This window comes from Schistocerca serialis, chromosome 3 (assembly GCF_023864345.2).
Source record: "Schistocerca serialis cubense isolate TAMUIC-IGC-003099 chromosome 3, iqSchSeri2.2, whole genome shotgun sequence".
Lineage (NCBI taxonomy): Eukaryota > Metazoa > Arthropoda > Insecta > Orthoptera > Acrididae > Schistocerca > Schistocerca serialis.
The window spans coordinates 1,072,901,458-1,072,928,434 of NC_064640.1; the positions used below are offsets into that span (position 1 = coordinate 1,072,901,458).

At 42.7% G+C, this 26,977-nt stretch overlaps 1 protein-coding gene across 1 annotated transcript in view; it reads left to right on the top strand.

Annotated features, from left to right (window-relative positions):
- LOC126471505 (uncharacterized) overlaps positions 1–26,977 on the top strand; it is a 151,192-nt gene that overhangs the window by 85,403 nt on the left and 38,812 nt on the right. The window contains exons 4-5 of the mRNA XM_050099724.1: positions 5,057–5,388; positions 10,151–10,342. Of these exons, the coding sequence (XP_049955681.1) occupies positions 5,057–5,388; positions 10,151–10,342 (524 nt within the window). The remainder of the gene's footprint in view (positions 1–5,056; positions 5,389–10,150; positions 10,343–26,977) is intronic.

Genomic DNA, 26,977 nt, shown 5'->3' on the forward strand with positions numbered 1-26,977 from the left:
CCTGCACCGGTGCGTTCATTATGTACGTTTCTGTACAGGGGAGGCATTTTTAATCGAAATTCACGTGCCCAGTGTCGGTGGATAAATACGATATTGTAGTGCCTGTGTTGTCCAGAAGTAAAAAGCGTGCATCTCTGAAGGAATATTGCATCATACTTCTGAACAATACAGGCACTGAAATATCATATTTATCCATCAACACCAGGCAAGCAGCATTCAATTAAAAATGCCTCCCCTGTATGAAAAATATATAACGAATGTACGAGTGCAGGTTGTGGACATACGGTTGACAATATATTGAAGTTTGCATCTCGTCTGGAAGTACGGTCCGATAGCCTAACGGCAAACTGACTGCTCGCAATAAGTGGGAAATCTTGGTTCGAGTCCGTGTCTGGCACAAATTTTCATTGTCATCATTCCATCATACAGCCAACAGTTCTCCGTATTTGCAGCTGCGAATACATTTCGTGTTAAAATAAGGCTTACGTATGTTGTATCTTTTTTGAAAAATATGAGACTGTTATTTTATCAGAAGTACAATATAAAGTCACGATTTCTTCGGATTGTGTCATGAACTGAATGAGTGTACACAGTCTACAATACACGACACTGACCAGCTCCGTAACACAGGGGGGGAGTGATCTGTGAGCTTGCTGCTGCTGTTGCTGCCACTGAGTCTTGTTCGCAGGGGACTGTGCCTGTTCTTTTCCTTCCCTCTTCTCTGCTTACAAATACCCATGCTTAATGGTAGTAGCCAAAATAATGACCTGACCATGGAATATGCACAAATAGGTTGCTGTTTTGCCAGGTGGTGTAAGTGGAACGTGGTTTATGGTTGGCTTACTACAGGTATCTGTGGCATTGCTTTTAGCCTGCTTAATTGTGAAAATGTTAGTGCCTTATGCTGATTAAATATTGAGTGTCTTGTGAAACTGCCCATGGGGGTCTGTAACACAGCATACGCATACCAATGGGGCACCTATGCTGTGAGATCTGTATCACCAAATAGCTAACACAGATTTGGAACTTGCAACTGGGATTGTACACTAACAACTTCAGGGACAACAAAAATTGGATTTTCGGCCTTTCATATAATTATTGATCAAATTTAAAATTCTGCCATAATATACTCACTGAGATGTATGATCTTATGTTAAAGGTTTAACACAATAAGACCAGTATTGTTTTGTTTTATTTTAGGGCACAAGAACAACTAGAGTCGTACGTGCCCATTTCAGAACTGTAGGACACGAAGATGAAAGGGAGTAAAAATGACTACACATTAAGCCCAATTCACAGAAGGAAAGACAGCTAATAAAACGAACTTAAGTTGGCTAAGGAGACGACCATTTGCCTCTGTTTGATTTCTCGGAGCCTTTCTGGTCGGCAGAGGAAGACTCGGACGTTTGTCGGCCGGAGAGACGTAAGAGGGCTTCACGGGAGTATTCCTCCTATCCTTTCCGGCCTGCCGGTCGTGTAGCAGGTGACTCTGCCCCAAGGCAAAAGTTCGGTGGCTCGTCGCACACCCGGAGCAGGAGACGGGGACACCGTGCGATTTCACAACCGCGGTGCCGAATTTGAGGTCGCATGTCCGCACACTTCGTGGAGTGACACGTAGCGATGACGGTACTTTAAGTGCCGGACGGTAGAACACGTGGCTTCCGACTGGCTGACAATTGCGAGTGACCGGGTGAGGCACTTTTTCCTTCGCCCAGATCTTCCGGACGACCCACTCGTCGAGATACGCAGACAGTCTCGGGAGGAGACGGCACAGTCGCCACTGCAGTCGGTAGGGCGGGGAGAAGGAAACAGAATGTCACCCTCTCGAGCATCCCTGTCGCAGGCTACACATTTGGCCAGGTGTCGACAGGACATTTGAGTGTGGTTATAACGGTGACAGTAGTAGCAGCGCATTGGGTTAAGAACGTAGCTTGCTTTGATCTTTGACAGAAACATTTTTCTATAAAAAGTGAGAAAAAGAGTGCACACGAGCACTAGTGATTACACGTAACGGCACCCTGATCGGAGAGGTACATTTGGATTTCTGTCTCGATCGGACCGTCGAGCTACTCAGTGTAAATAACACCGCGGGACGCATACGGCATTCGGTGGGCCTCGACACGGGCGGGATAGTTGCGGAGGAGCGAAGTTGCGAGCTGTCGTCATGCTCGAGAATCGGTAGTAGTCTCCAAAACTGAAGTACCGTCGTGTAAACGAGAACAGGATTTCACGTGCCTGGCAATTGCGTCGACACCTTTCCGAATAATAAATGTATTTACCGTAGCTAAAGGACAGACCGTCTTCAGCTGTAAAATGGCAAGGAACTGTGGTGCAGAGGGTCACCGAATCTTTAGCCTCGTTCCACTTTCGTTCGGTAGACGTCTTCTACCAAGAGACGATCGGCTCGTGGCGAGAAAATGCCCCGCGGTTGTTGGCGCCTCTGACGGCACACTCCTTCCGACCGTCAGCCTCCCTCGGAGGGGAGCGCTCCTGGCTCAGGTGGTCGTTCGCACCTCCCGAACGCCTGACAGAGGGACCGATTGGCAGTTTGGGAAGGTGGCAGCACGGGCAACCGCCCCTCCTGGGCCGGGTCCGTACCGGGGGGTACGTGCGAACCCCACCTGTCGGTGTGGGGCTACGAGTTGTGCGTTACCGCATCACCCGTTACGTGTCGGACGCACGGGTTGACCTTCGGGAGCGCACAGTGAGGAATAAGAAAAGGAGGAACCTCAAACACTGGAGCGGAGGAAGGACGGGAGAACGGGAACGGAGAAAGCGAAAAGGACCGAAAAATGTTGGACTGTTCTGATATCGACTACTGAAAATTCGGAACACACTTCAACGAGAGGACAGACACGTGGAACGAAAGGAAAAAGGTGCTGCAAAAGCTGGGCCCCCATGGTGGCCTAAGAGCGGCAAGCTCCCTGGGGGGGATGAGACCAGTACGAGACTTAGAAACTGTGTATATGTGTTGAGGTAGAATAACTCATCCCAGACTATACTCGTCCTATGTTTGATAATGAGAGCACGTAATAACTTCTACTTCTAATTCTGCATCTACATCTAATCTAGTCGTACTCTGCAAACCACCGTGAAGTGCGCGGCAGAGGGTATGTCCAGTTGTACCAATTATTAGGGTTTCTTCTATTGCAGTTACGTATGGAGCGTGGGAAAAATGATTGATTGAATGCCTTTGTGTGTGCTATAATTATTCTAATTTTAATTCGTGATCTCCGTGTGACAGATATGTAGGCGTTTGTAGTATATTTGTAGAGTAATCATTTATAAGTCAGTTGTTGAAACTTTGTTACTAGACTTTCTCAAGATAGTTTACATCTATCTTCAAGAGTCTGACAGTTCAATTTCTTCTGCATCTCCTTAACACTTTTCCGTGTGTCAAATTAAATCTGTGACCATTTCTGCTGCCCTTCTCTGTATCCATTCAATATCCCGTATTAGTGCTATTTGGTACTAAATCTATGAGATCATTCCGTTTAACATCCCTACAATGATATGTCCAGGTATTTAAATGAGTTGGTCGATTCCATCTTTGACTCATTGATATTGTAGTCATAGGATACTACATTTTTTGAGGTGTGCACAATTTTATATTTCTGAACATTTAAAGCAAGCTGGCAATCTTTGCACCACATTGAAAGCTTATCAAGATCTGACTGAATATTTATGCAGCTACTTGCAGGTAATACTTCATTATAGATAATTGCATTATCTACAGAAAATATGAGGTTACTATTAAAATTGCCCACAAGGTTATCAGTACACGACATGAGGAGGAAGTTTCCCAACACACTTCCTTGGCACACACCTGAAGTTACTTCTACATCTGACGATGATTCTCCATCTGAGGTAACACGCTGTTCCCTCCCCACCAAAAAGTCCTCAATCCAGGTACAAATTTCACTCGATTCCCCCAACGATTGAACTTTTGACAATTAGAATAAGTCTGGTACTGAATCGAATGCTTTTCAGAAATCGAGAACTTCTGACGAAGTTCAAACATAAATTCAAACTTTTCCAAAACTTTTTCTTCCTTCCATCCTTAATGTCTGACATTTAACACATTAACACATTTTGTAAAATAATCAGACCTCTGGAGCTGTTTTACATATGTAAGTTTGTTTCTTTAAGGGATTCATTTTGGCTAGTTATATTGGTTTGATACTAAAGCTAAAAACCATTACGTAAACTGTCATTGAGCCAAAATAAACTTTTCATACACTAAGCATTTCTTCCAGTTATTGCTGTCAGTGCAGATGCATATAGATTCTGCTCCTTCTTTCAACTTTTTCCCAATAGAAATTTTGTTCCAATTTGTTTACGATTAGTGAGAGGGTACACAGTCAGTTAAGAACAAGAAAACGAGGCAAATTCAGTTGTCGTGCAATGTAGGTCATGAGAACAGAGAATTTGGTCAGACTAGAAAAGAACCGGGGTGGTCGGAAGCAGCTGCGACACAGACAGTACGAACCGACTCCTCGAGGGTTTGCCAGATGAGATTGTAACCTGTTCACAGTGAATACCAGCCGTCTCTTAGCTGACAACCAGTTAGCCCAGTGAGCGTGGACGATGTGGGAGCTGTTCAGTCCACAGCTCGTGGTCTAGTGGCTAGCGTCGCTGCCTCTGGATCGCGGTGTCCCGGGTTTGATTCCCGGTTGGGTTGGAGATTTTCTCTGCCCGGGGACTGGGTGTTTGTGCTTTCCTCGTCATTTCACTACTGTCGTCATCATTCGTGGCAGTGACTACATTGGATTGTGAAAAAATTGAAACTTTGTGCGGATGCTATTGACCGTGCAATTGAGCTCCCGAGAAACCGCACGTCGTCATCATCGTCCTCGTCCTTCTGTTCACCACTAATACTGACTTCGTTTGCGTCCACCTGTCTTGCTGCTGTGCATCTTCTGTCACTGGAATTTGATTATGTGCCTCAGAAAAGACAGAAAGCATCTGTTTAAATGACCGGTAACGAAGTTTCTTTCTTCTTGAGGTTTGCCATTGCTTTCTTTGTAGGTGTTTGTACAGAAGGGGAATCGTTCAGTTGCAGGTACTGAAGACCTTGGTGGAGAAGTGCACCAGAATACACACACTAACGGCTCCCTACAAACTGCTGAAGTCTGAAAGGTGCTCGGAGGCCCTGTCGCAGCTGCACAACCTCCGTGTGCTGAATCTGGAACCGGAATACAAGGAATTCGATCGTAGCTCTACCCAGGAACGTTGTTTGGTGCGACCTCTGGTCAACGGATGCCCGCAACTAGCCGAGGTTGACTTTGGGTTTACGTATATCAATATGGAAGACCTGAGGTACTTTCTGAGAGCCAAGAGGAACACCCTCAGGTCGATACGCATAAAGTGGGCGATGGGTGGGACGAGGTGAGTGTTATTACCTGTCCTCCTAAGATTGTCTAACTTCTACTCGAAATTACTTTCGGTTGATGAGTGTGCTTCCCGTGTATTCGATATCTTCACCCTACACGGTATAACCTGCGCCTTTCTCGTTATGGTAAGTGGACTTTTGGCATATTTCTTCTCGCGTACGTATAAAGGGCTATTAAATACAGATTGTTATGTAGCTAGCTAAATATTGCTACGATTCCTTTAAAAAAGCTGCAGGTCAGCTTTCGTCAGTTTGGTACGGAATTACTTCCATTCGTAAGTGACCGTGCCACTGTTTAAGCCTCCGTATTTAACAGTTGTACCCAGTTCAGTTCTGTGAAATACAACAATACCTGGCAAGACAGCCTCACCCGCGCATTTTGGGTTCCGAGTTTGTCGTGAAAATTATTCTGCACATTTCGCAGTGAAATTAAAAGGCAGAATGTGTCATTTCCAAATTAGCACTTATAATTTAAGAAATGCTGATAATGATTCATTGCATAGACACAGCCTGTGGATGAGGAAGTTTTTGAAACATGTATCCCTCAGGGCACCATTCTGGATCCATTACTTTTTCTGTTTATGTCTATAATATTTTACCATAAATTCTTTCTCTTCAACTTGTTGGTGTACATTATTATCGCCCAAAGTAGAAAGCAGCAACATTATGAGGCACTTAGCAACTTGTGTACGAAGGAACTGTTCACGTTATTATGGGAGCTTGTACTGGAGCAGATACCTTAGTTATTTACTGGTACTACGTAGCTTCGTTGTGAAACGTTTGCCGGAAATACCTGTGTACATACTACGGTAAATTCCACAAAGCAAATATATCACAAGTTGGTCCCGCCAGTTGTGTCTTTAAATTCAGTATACTCCAGTTCCTTGACATAGTTTTTATTTTATTTCCACTGATAAATTAATGACTGTTGACAATTAACTGTTATCAGGAATCATTGTGACCTGGACTATCATTGTTTCATTAGTAAGCATCATACAGAGAGACACAGAAACTATAAAAAAAAAAAATTATTCATTCCAACACGTGCAGATAGAATGTAAATACTGTGAAAATAATGTCCATAAAAATACTTGGTGAGCACATGTATTTGCAATGCTGGTAGATGATGCTGACTTTCAAACAGTGCGGTAATATCTAAGTGAAATAAATGTAACAACTGGGAAAAAAAATTATAAAAAATAACTCACGATCTTTGTTATCATCCAGGACAGAACAACAGATTTCGAGCAGTAACAAAAGCTTCACTCTGAAACATATAATTCAAGCTCACTACAATCACTGGTGTACGAACCTACTGAGTGGTGAACTGATAAACTGATCAGGCCCTGACTGAATTACAGCAGTCGGTCGGGAAGTTACCGTAGCTGTACTGTAGGAGCGGCTGCCGACACCTCCAGTTTAGTCTCGCAGGTATTCCAGTACTACACTCCATTCACTGAAATGACAGACAGCCTGCGGACACGACGAGGCACGTGACCGCAGCACTGCCACCGAGAGGTGAGCAATACGGGGCACACTTCACTCAGTTTGGCCACGTCTGTTGCGATTGTAAGTCATTAGTGTGTGATCTTAGAATCTGATTGTAAAGTTCGTCTCGTTTGAAAGCCCAGTTTTTGATTATTCGTGTGTCAGTGTCAGTGATTGTAATCACATTCGTCATTCATTATTTTTGTGGTCACCTAGTAGCTATCCCCTTTATTTCTATTTGTATAACATAGGAGTAAACTTGTCATGTTGTCCTCTGCGGAGACGGTGAGCGAGGCCGACTTGTCAGATTTGACTCTAACTGAGAAGTGATCAAAGAAGAAGTCATTAACTTCTGTGGAGAAGCACATGGCTCTTAATCTGTGTAAAATGGAGCTGTTGTATCCAGAGCAGTCAGTGACCAATATTGTTTTGAAAAAAACTTGGTTGTCACACTCTTCAAAGTCTCCCAAGAAAGAAAAATCATGACAAACTTTCAGGAAGTATTGGTGACTTCGATAGAACTGCGATACGAAGGAAATTTTTTGTAACAGGTCACTAACAACTGACAAAGTGCTTGTAGCCACGATTAAAAATCCACATTTGAGCAACTTCCATATATCATTTTATTATCATACAGTTTTAAAAGAAATGAATTTTAAATACTTTCGGTGTGGATGCAGTAGCGTGCTAATAGACAGAGATGATTTCAGGGAGGCAGTGTCACCTACAAATGATAAATTGTTGAGAGATGAAGGAAGACCCGTCTATTGTTTGGACGAGACATGGCCAAATACACGACATACCTGAAGTAACGTCTTGGTGCATAAGTCCATAAAATCCTCTAAACAAGCATTTCTATCTGCATTATCCACTGGAAACAGGTAAAGGTAAATGCCTGATTATCACACATATTGGGAGCAAAGCAGGTTTTGTCAGAGGCAGTGTGTGAACTTTCAAATCCAAGACGGGCCCAAGAAAAGTGGAGGCTACTGTGAGGAGATGTGCAACAGTACATTCAAGAAGTGGTTTGAAGACTTTTTCTTCGGCTTCAGCAAAAAGAAGTTACTGTTCTCGATAACATGTCGTGCTATTCTTGTTGAAAAGAAGAAGTACCTAATCTGAATGCCAATAAGCGAGATATACCGGAATAACTAAAATCTAAAAATATTGTTATTGGAAAATGGAGTATTGAAGAAAGAATTACTGGAAATTGTTAAAAAAGAACAGAGTAGTGCACAAAGAATATGCAGTGGATGAAATGGCTGATGGAGCAGGGAAAACTTTTCTTCTGATTCCTCCATACCTGGTGAATTAAACATAATCGAGGTAGTTTGGGCCAAAATCGAAGGCTGTGTTGCAGAAAAAGACAAAACATACAAAATGTCAGAAGTTAAAGAACTATTAAAACAAGCAGTGACTGCAGAAGAGTGAAACAAATGTGTTTTCCATGTGATGGAAAAAGTTTGACCTCAAATGTGGAAATTAGACTGCATTATAAAAGAGAGAAAAGTGTGTTTTGTTATAAACTTGAATCAAAGCAGTTCAACTTCAACAGAATAAGTTTTATTCTTCCTTTAACATTATTGTAACCAAAATCACTTGTGTTTGAATCTGCTATGCCACCTGTCGGGTTTTTATGACTTCTTGCATTATACTATAAGCCAATATTGAAATATAAGGTTTTTCACAAGCGACGTATGCTTCACTGCGATGTCAGCGTGACCGCCACGTGGAGGGTGTGCACGAAGGATTTTCGACACTCTGTTTTTGCTGGAACAGATCGTGCGTAGTCACGTGAAACTGTGTCTGTTTCATTCCAGCTCTCAGTGAATAGACTAATGTGGAGATTTTCCACACTCAGGTTATCCTCTGGACTCAAATTTTCCTGATTTCAGCACATAAATGGTAATTCCTATAAACATGTAACAATACCACTGTGGCTTTAGCTAAACTTCTGCACAGACTGTTCAGAATTTTTAACTTTTCTCTGTCTAGGATCACTGGAATTGTGTTTGTATCTTTTGTAGTTTGTCAAACGTTAATTCTAGATATCTGCTGCCCCCTTTTGCGTAAACCCTGTACTTTGACAAGAGGTCATCGAGCCCATGTAGTCTTTCGAAATTACTGTTTTTGCACGTGAGACGACGACTCACGGGCAATAGTAGAAGAGATGCTCCACACTGGCTCTAAATACACGTGGGTGTCCGATCGACTGACGGGCACTCGTCAACGGGCAATACCGGCAGCGTACCATTTACTTCTGAAGATGTCTCCCAAAACGGGAGACAAAGAGCCAGAGAAAAGTTTTATATATTGACCTCAGCTTCTCAGCTCAGAAGTTTAAACTGGACTAAACACCAGCTTCGAGAACCTACGTGTTGTTTACGAAGATGTCTCATACAAAGATTTTCATTTCGGCAATATATTCTCATGAACAATTGTGCCTATATATGTCAATAATCATTTAAAGGCAGAATGTTGTAAAAGAACTTTTTGTTTTACTTATTTTACTGAATTACATGAGCAAGCAACAGCTGGCAGCACTGACTTATTGGTCATCATATACACACAATAAATAAATATGAAATGCCCAGTTTCTGAAGACAAAAAACAAAAAAGAGAAAAAAACTGTATGTTGAAGCCTTAGCAGTATTAAAAGCTGACTTCGGAAACACTATTTCATCACCAACTGAATGTGTTAATATGTTGGGCCTTAACTCTCACCATTATGTCTAACGTATATTAGTATAATTTATCAAAAAACAAAGATGATGTGACTTACCAAACGAAAGCGCTGGCAGGTCAAAAGACACACAAACAAACACAAACATACACACAAAATTCAAGCTTTCGCAACAAACTGTTGCCTCATCAGGAAAGAGGGAAGGAGAGGGAAAGACGAAAGGATGTGGGTTTTAAGGGAGAGGGTAAGGAGTCATTCCAATCCCGGGAGCGGAAAGACTTACCTTAGGGAGAAAAAAGGACGGGTATACACTTGCACACACACACATATCCATCCACACATATACAGACACAAGCAGACATATATTAGTATAATTCATCCCTGATGGGTATACTTTCTGTGACACTAATAGTAATGATCTCAGCAGTGAATGATGCGATAGTGACAGTTGAACACATTGTTGTTGCAAATACAGTATAAGAACTATTAATTTAGAGTTATAATATAAAGTACTCTGTTTCTTTGGTCTTTTGAAACGTGACGGGAGACGAATAATTCTGAAAGACCCCATTTCTGTTGTTACACAGCTGTGTCCCACCATTGCTGGAGGCCTGCACCGAGTTGGAACGTCTGGAACTCTGCGAGGATGACGACTTTGAGATGGTCCACAGTATACCGAGAGAGGCGTTCACTGCCCTGGGAAAGCTGAAGAACTTGCAGGAACTCAGGATATCGATCCCTATTCGACTACCGCCTGGAGTTGCTCCTCTGGCATTTAAGTAAGTTAAGTGGTGAACGTAAACATTTCTTGTGAGTGCTTAATGCATTGGGGATGGAGTCTATTAAAATGGGATAGGAGAGAAAAAGAGAAGGAGAAAGGAATATGCAGGTACTCTGGAGGGATAGAAAGTGCGTAGAGGCCGGGGCGAGGGCACCGTAGAGGTTACAGGACGGTGGAGGCTGGGGACTGGCAGAAGTCGGGCTAGGGGAGTTACGGGAATGGTAGATACGTTCCTAATTGAGTTCCTACCTATGCAGTTCACGTAAAAATCCAGACGGCACGGGCCGCGAAGCGGTCGTCGAAGTCGAGCACACTGTACCGGGTGTGACTCTCGGCAACCGTGTGGCCGCCGTCTCTCGGCCTCAGTCGGACAGTGGCCATTTGCGTGGACAGACAACTTGTCAGTTTCGTGCCTACGCGGGATGCTACCTCTACATTCGCACTCCACAACCCACCGTACCCTGTACCACTACTACTCATTTCCTGTCCTGCTCCACTCGCAGATGGTCTGAGGGAAAAATGTACGACCTACTGCAGATCCCAAACGCTCGAGCAGTACTCGAGACTAGGTCGCACTACTGCCCTATATGCAGTCTCCTTTACAGATGAATCGTACTTTCCTAAAATTCTCCGAATAGATGAAAGTCGACCGTTCACCTTACCCGATTGTTCCGTTTCGTACCACTTTGCAGTGTTACACACAGATATTTAAATGATGTGACTGTGTCACACAGGACACTACTAATGCTACATCTGAACATTACGGATTAGTTTTTGCTACTCATCCACATAAACTTACATTTTCCTACATTTAGGGCTAGCTGCCATTCATCACACCAACGAGAAATTCCGTCCGAGTCATTTCGTCTTCTCCTGCAGTCACTCAGTGACGACACATTGCCGTACACCTCGATGTCACTGGCAAATGACGGCAGGTTGCTGCCCACCCCGTCTTAGATATTATAGATATAGATTATTATATATTATATATATAGATAATAACAGAAGTCCTGTTGCATTTCCCTGGGGCACTCCTGACAATCCCCTTGTCTCTGACGAACACTCACCATTTCTATAATTTAAAGTGTCTTTGAGCCACTCACGTATCGGGGAACTTGTACTTTCATTAAGAGCCTGCAGTGGAATGCTTTCTGAAAATCTAGAAGTATGGGATCTGCCCAGTGCCGGTGCCCTTCATCTATAGTTTGCAGTATATCACGCGAGAAAAGGACGAGCCGAGATTCACACGTGCGATGCTTTTTAAAACTGAGTTGATTTCTGGACATGAGATTTTCAGTCCCTAGGAAATTTATTATATTAGAGCTCAGAACATGTTCAAGAATTCTGTAGCAAACCAGTGTTAAGGATATTGGTGTCTAATTTTGTGAGTCAATTCTTTTACCCTTCTCGTATACGGGAGTTACCTGCATTGTTTTACAGTCGAGTAGGCCTTTGCGCTGGGTGATTTGCAATAAATGCCGAGCCGTAGAGTACTCTTTGTAATACTGAATTACAATTTCATACAAACCTGGTGACTTATTTGTTTGCAACTCTTTCAGTTGTTTCTTTACACAAGAGACGCTTATTACTATGTCATCCGTATCGGGCTCAGTACAGTGTTCAAACGACGGTACGTTCGTACGATTCTCTCGTGTTAACGATTTCGTACACGTGGAATTTAAAGCTTCCATTTTCATTTGCTGTCTTCGACTGCCACACCAGACTGGACATCGAGTGACCGGACGAAAGCCTCAGATACACTTAGCGAGTTTATGTAGGACCAGAAATGCCACACAGTGGTTGCAGGTAAGTACACAGCCGACGTGGCTGCTACCACAGGTGGCCCAGATTTTGATGGGGTGGGAAACATCTGTCACAGAACTGGAGTAGTCGTCAGTGATAGGAAGTACGGAGCAGATCTCGCACGTAGGTCTATTACTGGGATATCGGCACGAGGGTAGGGTTTAGGATCGAGGGTGGAGTAGGAACAGACAGAGATATCGCGTACGTCAGATGAGCGGTGGGATACTACTGTAGGGGGGTCGGGGGAGGTAGTGAGGAGGACACGAGAGGCAGTCCTAACCCTAGTGGTGATTCACTTGTTCCAATCCTGGATGCCACTAGTCACAAAGTGATCTGCTCCTTTGTGGCCAGTCGGTGGGTACGAGGGGATTACTAGGTGACTGGGGAGAGAAAGTGCAAGGGATCTGTTTCTGGACTGGGTGGTCAGGTCAATTTTGGTCTGTGAAGGCTTCGGTGAGACTCCGAGCTCGTTTAAAGAGAGTCTGCTCGGCACTGCAGGTGGTAAAGCCACAGATGGCTAGGCTATACGTAAGGGATTTCTTAGTATAGAATTGGTGGCATCTTTCATAATAGAGCTTCTTCGTCGGGTGGTAGGTTTGAAGTGGACGGAGGTACTTACGGAACCGTACGTGAGACATTTGTCGTCACTGAGGAAGGTAGCTTGCTGGGCTGAGATGGAACTACACCTACTGAAATTAACAATATAATGGAAAGGATAGATTGTTACTCACTATAAAGATGCAGACAGGCACAGTGAAAAGACTGTTAAGGTTTAGCTGTAGGCCAAAACCTTCTTCAGAAAAGGAAAGGAAACACACACACACACACACACACACACACACACACACACACATTCACATGCATTCCCGACCAAGCTGCTAGAGCTGGCAGTTTCGTGTGTGTGTGTGTGTGTGTGTGTGTGTGTGTGTGTGTGTGTGTGAGTGAGTGTGTGAGGTGTGCTTGCTTGTGTGAATGAATTTTGTGTTTGTGTTTTCTTTTCTTTTTTGAAGAAGGCTTTGGCCAAAAGCTAAATTGTAACAGTCCTGTCTGCAACTGAAAGTATCATCTTTATGGTGAGTAGCAATCTATCCTTTTCCATATATTGTTGATATTCCAAACTGGTGTTTCCATTGTTAGATTCTGAAATCAGATATTAGATTGTAGGGTGCACCCAGGAGCACATACAGACTAAGAACCCAGTTAAGTAACAATGAAGAGCAAGCTGAAGTTTGATCATACAGCGGAATCAATGCCTAAAGAAGTGGGACACCGACATCCTGATGAATGATGTACCTTTAAAGCTTTCCGAGGCTCTAGTTACTGTGATCATGAATACCACAGTATTCTGTCAGTGACAGAAGTTGGACAGGTATAAGGAAGATAACTTTGGGGAAACCTTGTGTAACATAAGAAATACTTAAATTAATTGACAAAAGGAGGTGATACAAAAATACCTAGGCGAATATAGGAATATAACAATAAAAATCATTAAGAACAAAATAAATAAGAAGGCCATGGAAGCCAAGGAATTATGGCTGCAGGAAAAATGTGGAGAAATCAAAAAAGAAATGGATGTTGGAAGGACGGATTCTGCAGATAGAAAAGTCAAAACAATCTTTGATGAAATTAAAAGCAAGGCTGTCAATATTAAGAGTGCAACAATAGGAATTCCACTGTTATACACTGCTGGCCACCGTAAATGCAACACCCTGAAGGAAGCATCCGAATCAAGTGAAATTTACACCATGGGTTTGCAGCGATGAGATATGCAACTGATTAGAATTTCAACGCAGACGCAGTTTGGGCAGAGATGGACGTCTCTGCCCAAACTCTTTGTCTTTTAAATATGTCTGCTTGTGTCTGTATGTGTGGATGGATATGTGCGTGAGTGCGAGTGTATACCTGTCCTTTTTTCCCCCTAAGGTAAGTCTTTCCGCTCCCGGGATTGGAATGACTCCTTACCCTCTCCCATAAAACCCACTTCCTTCCGTCTTCCCCTCTCCTTCCCTCTTTCCTGATGAGGCAACAGTTTGTTGCGAAAGCTTGAATTTTGTGTGTATGTTTGTGTTTGTTTGTGTGTCTATCGACCTGCCAGCGCTTTCGTTCGGTAAGTCACCTTATCTTTGTTTTTATATATAATTTTTCCCACGTGGAATGTTTCCCTCTATTTTTTTTATATATATATATATATATATATATATAAAAACAAAGATGAGGTGACGTACCGAACGAAAGCGCTGGCAGGTCGATAGACACACAAACATACACACAAAATTCAAGCTTTCGCAACAAACTGTACCTCCACCTGTCCAATGGCCAACTTCACACGTCCGTCCACATCAAGCCCACCAACAAGCAACAGTACCTCCATTATGACAGCTGCCACCCACTCCACATCAAACGGTCCCTTCCCTATAGCCTAGGTCTTCGTGGCAAACAAATCTGCTCCAGTCCGGAATCCCTGAATCATTACACCAACAACCTGACAACAGCTTTCGCATCCCGCAACTACCCTCCCGACCTGGTACAGAAGCAAATAACCAGAGCCACTTCCTCATCCCCTCAAACCCAGAATCCCCCACAGAAGAACCCCAAAATGGCCCCACTTGTGACAGGATACGTTCCGGGACTGGACCAGACTCTGAATGTGGCTCTCCAGCAGGGATACGACTTCCTCAAATCTTGCCCTGAAATGAGATCCATCCTTCATGAAATCCTCCCCACTCCGCCAAGAGTGTCTTTCCGCCTTCCACCTAACCTTCGTAACCTGTTAGTTCATCCCTATGAAATCCCCAAACCACCTTCCCTACCCTCTGGCTCCTATCCGTGTTACCGCCCCCGATGCAAAACCTGTCCCATGCACCCTCCCACCACCACCTACTCCAGTCCTGTAACCCGGAAGGTGTACACGATCAAAGGCAGAGCCATGTGTGAAAGCACCCACGTGATCTACCAACTGACCTGCCTACACTGTGACGCATTCTATGTGGGAATGACCAGCAACAAACTGTCCATTCGCATGAATGGACACAGGCAGACAGTGTTTGTTGGTAATGAGGATCACCCTGTGGCTTAACATGCCTTGGTGCACAGCCAGCACATTTTGGCACAGTGTTACACCGTCCGGGTTATCTGGATACTTCCCACCAACACCAACCTATCCGAACTCCGGAGATGGGAACTTACCCTTCAGTATATCCTCTCTTCTCGTTATCCGCCAGGCCTCAATCTCTGCTAATTTCAAGTTGCCGCCACTCATACCTCACCTGTCTTTCAACAACTTCTTTGCCTCTACACTTCTGCCTCGACTGACATCTCTGCCCAAACTCTTTGTCTTTAAATATGTCTGCTTGTGTCTGTATGTGTGGATGGATATGTGTGTGTGTGCGAGTGTATACCTGTCCTTTTTTCCCCCTAAGGTAAGTCTTTCCGCTCCCGGGATTGGAATGACTCCTTACCCTCTCCCTTAAAACCCACTTCCTTTCATCTTTCCCTCTCCTTCCCTCTTTCCTGATGAGGCAACAGTTTGTTGCGAAAGCTTGAATTTTGTGTGTATGTTTGTGTTTGTTTGTGTGTCTATCAACCTGCCAGCGCTTTCGTTCGGTAAGTCACCTCATCTTTGTTTTTTATATATATATGAGAGAGGATCAGAAAGAAATGCACAAAAAAATCTTTCTCCCCCGGTATTGCAGGTAGAATGTTGAAATTTTGTGATGATATAATTTGAAGTTTTCACTACAGAGGGTATTTTGTTTTCATGTGCAGCTCTAGTGAGAGAAGCCTAAACTACACAAAAACACGGCACACGTGTTACTGTCATCAACTTGTGAAGAGCAGTGAAGTGTAGTTCAATATTTGTGGGCCAGAGGGCATAAACTGAGTGAAACTGACAGGGACATGCGTGGCTCGTTTGCAACGACTGTACAGACTGTAGCAGTGTCTCCAGGTGGTGTGCATTCTTCGGAGAGAACCGTGTTGACCTCAGTGATTCGCCAAACTCTGGGTGACCGGTAACAGCTGCAACCCCGCCACATGTCGAGCCACTGAGGCAGCAATTTTGAAAGACCGGCACATGCAACTGCGAACCTTATCGCAGCAATTCGAGATTTGCTATAGTGCAGTGTACAATATTTTTCGCGACACGTCGAAATTTCGTAAAGTTAGTTCTCACTCGGCACATACGAACACGATAGACGACTGCGAGGGCCAGCGAATGGTGATGGGCTCGAACCACTTCATGCATTATTCGGCAGAACAGCACAACTTTCTGAAAGGAATTGTCACCGGTGACGAGTCTCGGGCATACCACTACGTGCCCGAAACCGAACACGCCTCGACCGTGTGGAAACGTGCCGGTTCCCTAGTATGAAAAAAATTCAGAGTGACTCAGTCTATTGGGAAAATGCTTGTGACAGTGTTCTGAGATATGCTCAGTGTGGTACGGTGGACTACACTGAACATGGAATCACGGTGAACGCTTCAGTCTACATTAAAACTTCGGTTAAATTGCGCCGTGCCCTTTCGTGACAGACATCCCGACATTAATGCTGACGGTTCAGACTTCTTCGTGACAATGCTCGCCCCCTCATTGCTGCTCCTGTTTGTGCCAAATTTGGGTGGGAGGTGCTCCAGAAACTACCACATAATGTGGACCTTGCATCTGTTTGGTCCTGTGAAGAAATTGCTGACCAGGCAATGCTTTGGGACAGATACAAAAGTGAAATCGGCAGTCCACAGGTGGCTATACTCCGAACAAACAGACTTCTATGAACAGGGGACATCGAAACTGGTACCGCGACGGAAGAATTGTGTCGAGTATGTCGGTGACTGTGTAAAAAAGTAGGTAAAAGATGCAAATGGATTTGTGATTTTTTTTTTTGTTTTGTTACCTTTTAAACTTTTTGGTGATAAAATTATTGTGTGCTACTTTCTGATTTTTCCTCTTACAAAAATGTGTCATAAATTCCTGATTATTATTTCGTGTCATTTGCTTCATTTTTAAAGATGTGTTCTCTTCATTCCCACAACTATCCGTATCCTAGCCATTACACTACTTCCAATACTGTCATTATTTAGAACTGTAAAAGTGTGGAAGTTTCACACATGTCCACCGGTATCCCTCTAATAGACCTAGACACGAGACCTGCCTCGTAATTCCTCCCACTGCAACGTACTCCAGTCCTGTCACAGACATCAGAGGCAGGGTCACCTGTGGAAGCAGCCGTGCAGTCCGCCAGTTTAGCTGCGACCACTGTGTGGCATTCTACACGGGCACCACTGCCGGTGAGCTGTTTCTCCACACGAACGGCCGTCGCTCGACTGTGGCTGACACACAGGTGGTCCGAGTACCGAGTGTGCTATCTGACAGTTTATTATAATAGTTTTATTAGTTTAATGATAAATGGTTTTTTGATGTTACCGAATCAGCTCTCAAAAGGTACGAAACTCGTTCGGATGGAACTTTAGAACGTATCTGTCACTGTCTATAATGTATCCGAGTTAAATGTGGCACTTCAATGGACGAAATTCGTCGTTGCTTTTTAGAATCTCACGAGCAAAGGACAGACACTGTGACCCAGTAATTCTGACGAATTTAAAGTGGGAGTTAACAGCCACTCTGACGTAGCTCCTGTGAAAGGGTGTGGTTGACTGTCGCTCCATTTTTAGAAATAATCTGGGTGTGGTGTTGCAGTGCGAGATCTTGTGAATGGTGGGTTGGTTGGTTGGTTGGTTGGTTTGGGGAAGGAGACCAGACAGCGTGGTCATCGGTCTCATCGGATTAGGGAAGGATTGGGAAGGAAGTCGGCCGTGCCCTTTCAGAGGAACCATCCCGGCATTTGCCTGGAGTGATTTAGGGAAATCACGGAAAACCTAAATCAGGATGGCCGGACGCGGGATTGAACCGTCGTCCTCCCGAATGCGAGTCCAGTGTCTAACCACTGCGCCACCCCGCTCGGTGGGCTCCATGTGGTTCCCTAGTTGTGCAGCGGCTGTAAACTGAAAATTTACGGAGTAAGCAGCAACCAGTCACAAAATCGTGTTTTCTTTATTTACTTTTGCAAATCGATTTCAACTGATTAACAGCTACAAACACGAGAATAAAAATAAAAATAATTAATAACAGTGACCAAATGAATAAATGTACATAAAGCAACGTAAAACCAATTAAATGTATATAGATGCATTAAACCATTTAAAATGCACATACAAATTTACCTTTCAACGAATATGTTCCCTGAGTAGTAACACTGTATTAAGCAGAGGCCAAACATTAAGTGGTACGTCGAGAACTGACTGTGACAACGAGGAACTGTAAGGGGGCGCTGCAAAGCAAACCCACCCTCTATGCGAAAAGATACAGTTAAAATAAAAATGAGAAGAAGAAATTACATACAACGTGAGGTAAAATATAATGATAAAATACTGAAATATTTACAAAAAAGGGATATATTGACAAAGATTTTGTCAGCCACATAGTACTGTTATGTACGCCAAAAAGCGATTGTACAAATTAGTAAAAAGGAACAAATGTAGGTCGATTTGCAAAAGTAAATAAAGAAAACATGATTTTGCGACTGGTTGTTGCTTACATGGTAATTTTAATGTGAGATCTGTTTGTGAGCAGGTGGAATTTGTTGTAGATTCACATGGGGAGAAACTCCTGGCTTTTTTTCTTTTTATGAAGCATACAACACACAGGTGTTTAGGCATCTTCTATTATTAGTATTGGTGTCCTTTAAACCGTCATCACCGTATTTGTATACATGTAAGAAAGTGTGAAACGGGCAGAAATGCTTAAAGTACAATCACTTATATGTGAGATGATATAAGCTAATACTGACAAAAGACCAAATATTATTCACATAACATAACATATCATCTCCCCCAAGAACCATGGACCTTGTCATTGGTGGGGAAGCTCGCGTGCCTCGGCAAAATAGAGTGTCGTACAGTAGTTGCAACCACAGCGGAGGGGTATCTGTTGAGAGGCCAGACAAATGTGTGGTTCCTGAAGAGGGGCAGCAGTCTTTTCAGTAGTTGCAGTTGCAACAGTCGAGCTGATTGACTGATCTGGCCTTGTAACACTAACCAAAACAGCCTTGCTGTGCTGGTGCTGCGAATGGCTGAAAGCAAGGGGAAACTACAGCCGTAATTTTTCCCGAGGGCATGCAGCTTTACTGTATGGTTAAATGATGGTGGTATCCTCTTGGGTAAAATATTCTGGAGGTAAAATAGTTCCCCGTTCAGATCTTGGGGTGGGGGCTACTAAGGAGGATGTCGTCACAAGGAGAAACAAAACTGGTGTTCTGCTGATTGGAGTGTGGAATGTCAGATCCCTTAATAGGGCAGGTAGGCTAGAAAACTTAAAAAGGGAAATGGATAGGTTAAAGTTAGATGTAGTGGGAATTAGTTAAGTTCGGTGACAGGAAGAACAAGACTTCTGGTCAGGGGAATACAGCGTTATATATACAGAATCATATAGGACGAATGCAGGAGTCGGTTTCATGATGAATAAAAAAATGGGAACACAGGTAAGGTACTATGAACAGCATATTGAATGCCTATTTGTAGCCAAGATAGACACAAAGCCCACATCTACCACACTAGTACAAGTTTATATGTCAAGTAGCTCCACAGATGATGAAGAGATTGAAGAAATGTGATAAAAGAAATTATTCAGATAGTTAAGGGAGACAAAAATTTAGTAGTCATGGGGGACTGGAATACGATTGTAGGAAAAGGAAGAGAAGGAACTGTAATAGGTGAATACGGACTGGGGGTGTGGAATGAAAGGGGAAGACGCCTGGTAGAATTTCGCACAGGGCATAACTTAATCATAGCTAAAACTTGGTTTAAGAATCATGAAAGAAGGTTGTATTCATGGAAGAGGCCTGGAGACACTGAATGTTTCATATAGATTACATAACAGTAAGACAGAGAATTAGGACCCAGGTTTTAAATTGTAAGACATTTCCAGGGACAGATGTGAACTGTGACCACAATATATTGGTTATGAACTATAGATTGAAACTGAAGAAACTGCAAAAAGGTAGAAATTTAAGGAGATGGAACCTGGATAAACTGAAAGAACCAGAGGTTGTAGAGAGTTTCAGGGGGAGCATTAGGGAAGAATTGACAAGAACAGGGGAAAGGAATGTAGAAGAAGAATGGGTAGCTCTGAGAGATGAAATAGTGAAGGCAGCAGAGGATCAAGTAGGTAAAAAGAAGAGGGCTTGTAGAAATCGTTGGGTAACAGAAGAGAGATTGAATTTAATTGATGAAAGGAAAAAATACAGAAATGCAGTAAATGAAGCAGGCAAAAAGGAATACAAACATCTCAAAAATGAGAATGACAGGAAGTGCAAAATGGCAAAGCAAGGATGGCTAGAGGACAGATGTAAAGACATAGAAGCACATATGAGTAGGGGTAAGATAGATACTGCCTACAGGAAAATTAGAGAGACCTTTGGAGAAAAGCGAACCACCTGTATGCACATCAAGAGCTCAGATGAAAAACCCATCCTATGCAAAGAAGGGAAAGCAGAAAGGTGGAAGGAATATATAGAGAGTCTATACAAGGACAATGGACTTCAGGGCAATATTATGGAAATGGAGCAGGATGTAGAGGAAGATGAAATGGGAGATGTGATACTGCATGAAGAATTTGACAGAGGACTGAAAGACCTGAGTCAAAACAAGGCCCCAGGAGTAGACAACATTCCATTGGAACTACTGACGGCCTTAGGAGAGCAAGTCCTGACAAAACTCTACCACCTGGTGAGCAAGATGTATGAGACAAGTGAAATACCCTCAGACTTCAAGAAGAATATAATAATTCCAATCCTAATGAAAGGAGGTGTTGATAGATGTGAAAATTACTGAACTATCAGTTTAATAAGTCACGGTTGCAAAATACTAACACAAGTTCTTTACAGACGAATGGAAAAACTGGTAGAAGCCAACCTTTGGGAAGATCAATTAGGATTTCGTGGATATGTTGGAACACGTGACACAATACTCACCCTACGGCTTATCTTAGAATATAGATTAAGGAAAGGCAAACCTACATTTCTGGCATTTGGAGACTTACAGAAAGCTTTTGACAATGTTGACTGTAATACTGTCTTTCAGGTTCTGAAGGTGGCAGGGAGCAAAAGGCTATTTACAATTTGTACAGAAACCAGATTGCAGTTATAAGAGTCAAGGGGAGTGGTTGAGAAGGGAGTGAGACAGGGTTCTGGCCCATCCCCCATGTTATTCAATCTGTATTTTGAGCAATCAGTAAAGGAAACAAAAGAAAAATTTGGAGTAGGAATTATAATCCATGGAGAATAAATAAAAGCTTTGAGGTTTGCTGATGGCATTGTAATTCCCTCAGAGACAGCAAAGGACCTAGAAGAGCAACTGAATGGAATGGACAGTGTCTTGAAAGGAGAATATAAGATGAACAACACTAAAAGCAAAATGAGGTTAATGGAATGTAGTCAAATTAAATCAGGTGATGCTAAGGGTATTAGATTAGGAAATGAGATATTTAAAATAGTAAATGAGTTTTGTTATTTGGGGAGCAAAATAACTGAGGAGGGTTTGAGTAAAGAAGATATACTTGTGAAATGTAAATTGGCTATGACAAGGAAAATGTTTCTGACTAAGAGAAATTTTTTAACATCTAGTACAAATTTGAATGTCAGAAAGTCATTTCTGAAAGTATTTGTGTGAAGTATAGGCATGTATGGAAGTGAAACATGGACAATAAATAGTTTAGACAAGAAGAGAATACAAGCTTTCGAAATATGGTGCTACAGAAGAATGCTGAAGATTAGATGGATAGATCACATAACTAATGAGGAGGTACTGAATAGAATTGGGGAGAAGAGGAATTTGTGGCACAACTTGACTAGAACAAGGGATCGATTGGTAGGACACATTCTGAGGCATCAGTGGATCACAAATTTAGTATTGGAGGGAAGTGTGGAGGGTAAAAATCGTAGAGGGTGACCAAGAGATGAATACTCTAAGCAGATTCAGAAGGATGTAGGTTGCAGTAGGTACTGGGAGATGAAGAAGCTTGCACAGGATAGAGTAGGATGGAGAGCAGCACCAAACCAGTCTCAGGACTGAAGACCACAACAACAACATATCACATCACTGTGTCTATCCATGAAAATACTGTCCCATCTGAACATGCACAAACTATCTTTGTTCTTTATTTTGTGATAGTAATACAGTCATGGAAAAAACACTGGCAAAAATGTATAAAGTCAGGTATTTTTGCACAACAGTTGGTGTGTCCTATTATAACCGATCATCTGCTAATTGTAAAAAAAAAATCTGACCATAGATGTTTGTTACAAAGTGAAATTGAGGCAAAGATACCACTAATGCTGCTTCATGCTTTGAGTGTTGAAAGTTACCGCAATGTGTTAAACAAAACATTCACTCTAAACATAAAAACAATAAAAAAAAATTCTGTAAAAGTACAAGCCAGTTGTACAAGAGGTCAATGAAAGACGAAAGTTGGTAAGCTATCAGAACCATTGCAAAAAGTCAAAAGTGTAGAATAGCACATAGGTGTAGATAGTAGATACAGGTATGAGTAGTAGCATTACATTAAAGTGAAGTAATTATATCGAAATCATATGAAAAGTATAGCACGCATTTAAAAATGTAGGTCACCACATAGATGTTTGTGGATGAATAGTAATCACAGCTCAAGTCATCTTGCTGGTATTAAACATCTTGTCTCATAAAGTACAGAAACATAATAAAGCTTTCGGATGTACTCATGCAAACATTACAGTCAATGTAAATGAAAAGATATTCATATAATGTAAATAACTGACAGATTTTAGACATTTAACATTAGACTTTCCTAACACATTAGTGGGTCAGATCCACGGATTAGGTGCTAGCGCAAGACAATGGAAGTCACAACAAAGTCACGTAACTAGTGTTATGCATGACAAAGATCAAGCCCTGCAGGAGGCTAGAGAGGCTGAACAAACAGTAATAGCCTTTATGTCAGTACAACAGCAAACAGTAATAACCTTTATGTCAGTACAGGTAGTAAAACTTTGTAACCGTTTGGAGGAGAGATCCTTTCATGAGCTATAGTGTACACACACACACACACACACACACACACACACACACACACACACACACACATTCTCCTCTCTGCAGGCTGGACACACAGTGTGAGTGAGTGTTCTCTAACTCACAGAAGGATGTTTTCCCAGAAGTAGCAAGATTTTCCTCCTCTTTTCGTGTGATCTGTTGAAAACTCAACACTCCTGGTATTTGGTGAGTGGCCTCATTTACTCCTAATTATAAACAAACAACAATTTTTTGACCAAAAATTAGTGCACAATATTTGCAGGAATTAACACGATATTCCAATCAGTTAATGTCTCTACACTTATGTTTGTCTGACTCAAACTTGTTGCAATATTTTTTACACTTATAGCACTGCACACAGTCAGTCGACAGCCCCAATATTTCAAACATATTGTTGTATTTAGGATACATGCCGCAAGAAATCACCACAAGTACCGTTTTCGTAAAGAAAAAATAAGTTGGCAGCTTTCATCCAATGTGCCTGTCGCAGATGATTTCTCTGATTTCCCTACTCCCATCCTGAATTTCTTCCAACGTAATTTGAAGGCTTACATCGCAAGAAAGAAATTAGTGAGTCTTCAATGAACATAGTGAGTTTGTGTGTGTGTGTGTGTGTGTGTGTGTGTGTGTGTGTGTGTGAGAGAGAGAGAGAGAGAGAGAGAGAGAGAGAGAGAGAGAGAGAGATTCCAGCAATAATTGTGTTAACACATTTGCTTGACTGTTTGTATTCATATTTCATTAGGAAAGAAAAAGGAAAAGTATACATGACGGTTTCTTAATTCTTATTACAGACTTCTGAGGGTTGTGGAGGAGACTTAGATTCTTCATCCAAACTTTGTCTACTAAGTCTAGAAATTTGCTGTTTCAGTGTGAAATAAGTGTGAAGCTCAGACCACTTTGAAGTAACCTGCTTCACGGTACGCACACAGTGGAGATACGGGCACTCACCGTCGGGTCCTCTTCTGTGTGACAAAAATGTCCTCCTGAAAAGTAGTGTGTGGAGAAATCTGTGAAGAAACGCAGTCAACCGTTCCAGTTGCAAAACGTACCAGTTTCTTACAGTCATTGTTGTGTTTGGAGGGAAATGGTAAGCAGTATCATAATCCCAGTAGAGAGTGACGGCACTGCCCTCTCCTCGGTTTGTGTGTGTGCGGTGGAGTGGAAGGTTTGGAAGTGATCTGATATTAAAACTAAACTTATATCAAAATGGTACATTTCCACAGACAGTAACTCAAGTTTTGATGACGAAACTCTAAGTCCCCTTTACAACTGTAGAAGTGCCCGTAAGCTTTTCCTCCTGCAACCCTTGAAGACTGCAAGAGGACACAAACGAATTAATGACATTTATCTGCTAGAGGGCTTTTATTTACATCAGTGGGAAAATTTGAAAATTTGTGCCAGACCAGGATTTGACCCGGGTCTCCTGCTCACTCGGCAAATGCTCTGACCACCGAGGCATCTGGACACGGTAGTCATTGCAGCTTCACGGACTACCGTATCACACCTCCTGTCAGACCTAGTTCTCAATTTACGGGTGTAATGAGCAGGGACACTATCTCAGTAGTGTGTGGATAAATGGAGAATTTGAGTCTAAAGGGAGGTGAGCCAGCATCTGTCTAGCAAGCAGGAGGTGCAGGTTCGGATCCCGGTCCAGCACAAACTTTTAATTTTCCCCACTGATGTAACTCGATGCCCACTAGCAGCTAAATGTCAGCAATTCCTTTGTGTCTCGATTCGTACTGGTTGCAGGATCAAAAAAGGTGTCTGTTCTCTTGGACACGTGAATTTTGCAGTAACTTTCATTTTTGAGTTGGAGAGGAAAAAGTACTGCGAGAACAGAAATTATAAGCCCTGCGGACGGGAGTTGACTGTTTAGACACGGGTTTTGTACCGTTCGGCCACAGTCGGTGAGGCTTTCCTCGTGAAATGTATCTCTGATAGTGGATGACATTTCACTGTGACAGGTACCGCAGCTGTATACATTTTAAGAAATCGTTATTTGCACAGTCTCAGGTGTATGACATAAATGATTGAGGACTAGCTTTGATCAAATATAAGAGAAAGGAAAAAAAAATAAAAAAACTGTCCTGAGCGGGATACGGGTCCATTTGACCAAAATTTTCAGAGTAACTGTAGGCCATAACTCGACTATTGCGGACCTACAGCAGATTGGTATGAGTGCACGGAAATGTGTGTGATTTTAAACTGACTTGCCCCCAGATAGCTACCTGTTATGCTAAAGAGCATAGTTACAAAACACAAAGGAAGGACTAGATAGGTTGAGGACAAAGGGCACTAGGAATGGGAAATGGCAGTTGGTAAGAAGGCAGCTAGGAGGAGTAGATATTCGGACAGTTGTCGTATAATAGATAGATTTTACCAACTGTCTGTGTTTAGTGGAGTGTCTCTTGCAGCCTCTTGTAACTGTAGGTGTAGGAAACATGCAGAAGTCCTCAGCAGTTAGAGAACCTGAGTCAGTTGCAAATTCTAGCAGCAGAACCTTCTTCTTCCTGTTAGATAATTCACACGGCAGAGGTATGAACCCGCAGTTGCAGGAAGTGTCGGGGGGAGAGTAACAGGTCACCGGCATTGTGAAGCCTAGTGCAGGATTGGCTCAGGTGACCGTTAATCTAGAGGAGTTACGTAGGAATTTTACAAAAGAGGATCACATCGTGATTGTGAGTGGCGCTGGGAATAGTATCGATAGGGTGAGGGAGTGTGATGCAGGTGGTGACCTGGTAGAGATAGCTACTCAAACTGGTGGCACTAACGTGCACTTCGTGCAACTGTTTCAGCGTCACGACTGGCCTCGTCGTAGTGTTGCCGTTAGGTGTGTTAACGTGGGGCTGGAGAAGGCACTGATGGAGGAGGACACAGACTCGACTGGCAGCACTGCCATGTGATCCATCAGTAGATCGGATGTCACTAGGCATGGTCTGCACCTCAATAGGTATGGAGAGGGGAGGCTGCCAAAGCTTATAGGTAACAGTGTAGTGGGTGGTGGTGGGATCACTCGTGGAAAAATTCCTGTAGTAATTGGTGTTAGAGCTGCATCTTTTTTAGATTGAAGTCAGCTGATAGGTGTTGTTGTTGTTGTGGTCTTCAGTCCTGAGACTGGTTTGATGCAGCTCTCCATGCTACACTATCCTGTGCAAGCTTCTTCATCTCCCAGTACTTACTGTAGCCTACATCCTTCTGAATCTGGTTAGTGTATTCATCTCTTGGTCTCCCTCTATGATTTTTACCCTCCATGCTACCCTCCAATACTAAATTAGTGATCCCTTGATGCCTCAGAACATGCCCTTCCAACCGATCCCTTCTTCTTGTCAAGTTGTGCCACAAGCTCCTCTTCTCCAGAATTCTGTTCAATACCTCCTCATTAGTTATGTGATCTACCCATCTAATCTTCAGGATTCTTCTGTAGCACCACATTTCGAAAGCTTCTATTCTCTTCTTGTCTAAACTATTTATAGTCCATGTTTCACTTCCATACATGGCTACACTCCATACAAATACTTTCAGAAACGACTTCCTGACACTTAAATCTATACTCGATGTTAACAAATTTCTCTTCTTCAGAAATACTTTCCTTGCCATTGCCAGTCTACATTTTATATCCTCTCTACTTCGACCATCATCAGTTATTTTGCTCCTCAAATAGCAAAATTCCTTTACTACTTTAAGTGTCTCATTTCCTAATCAAATACCCTCA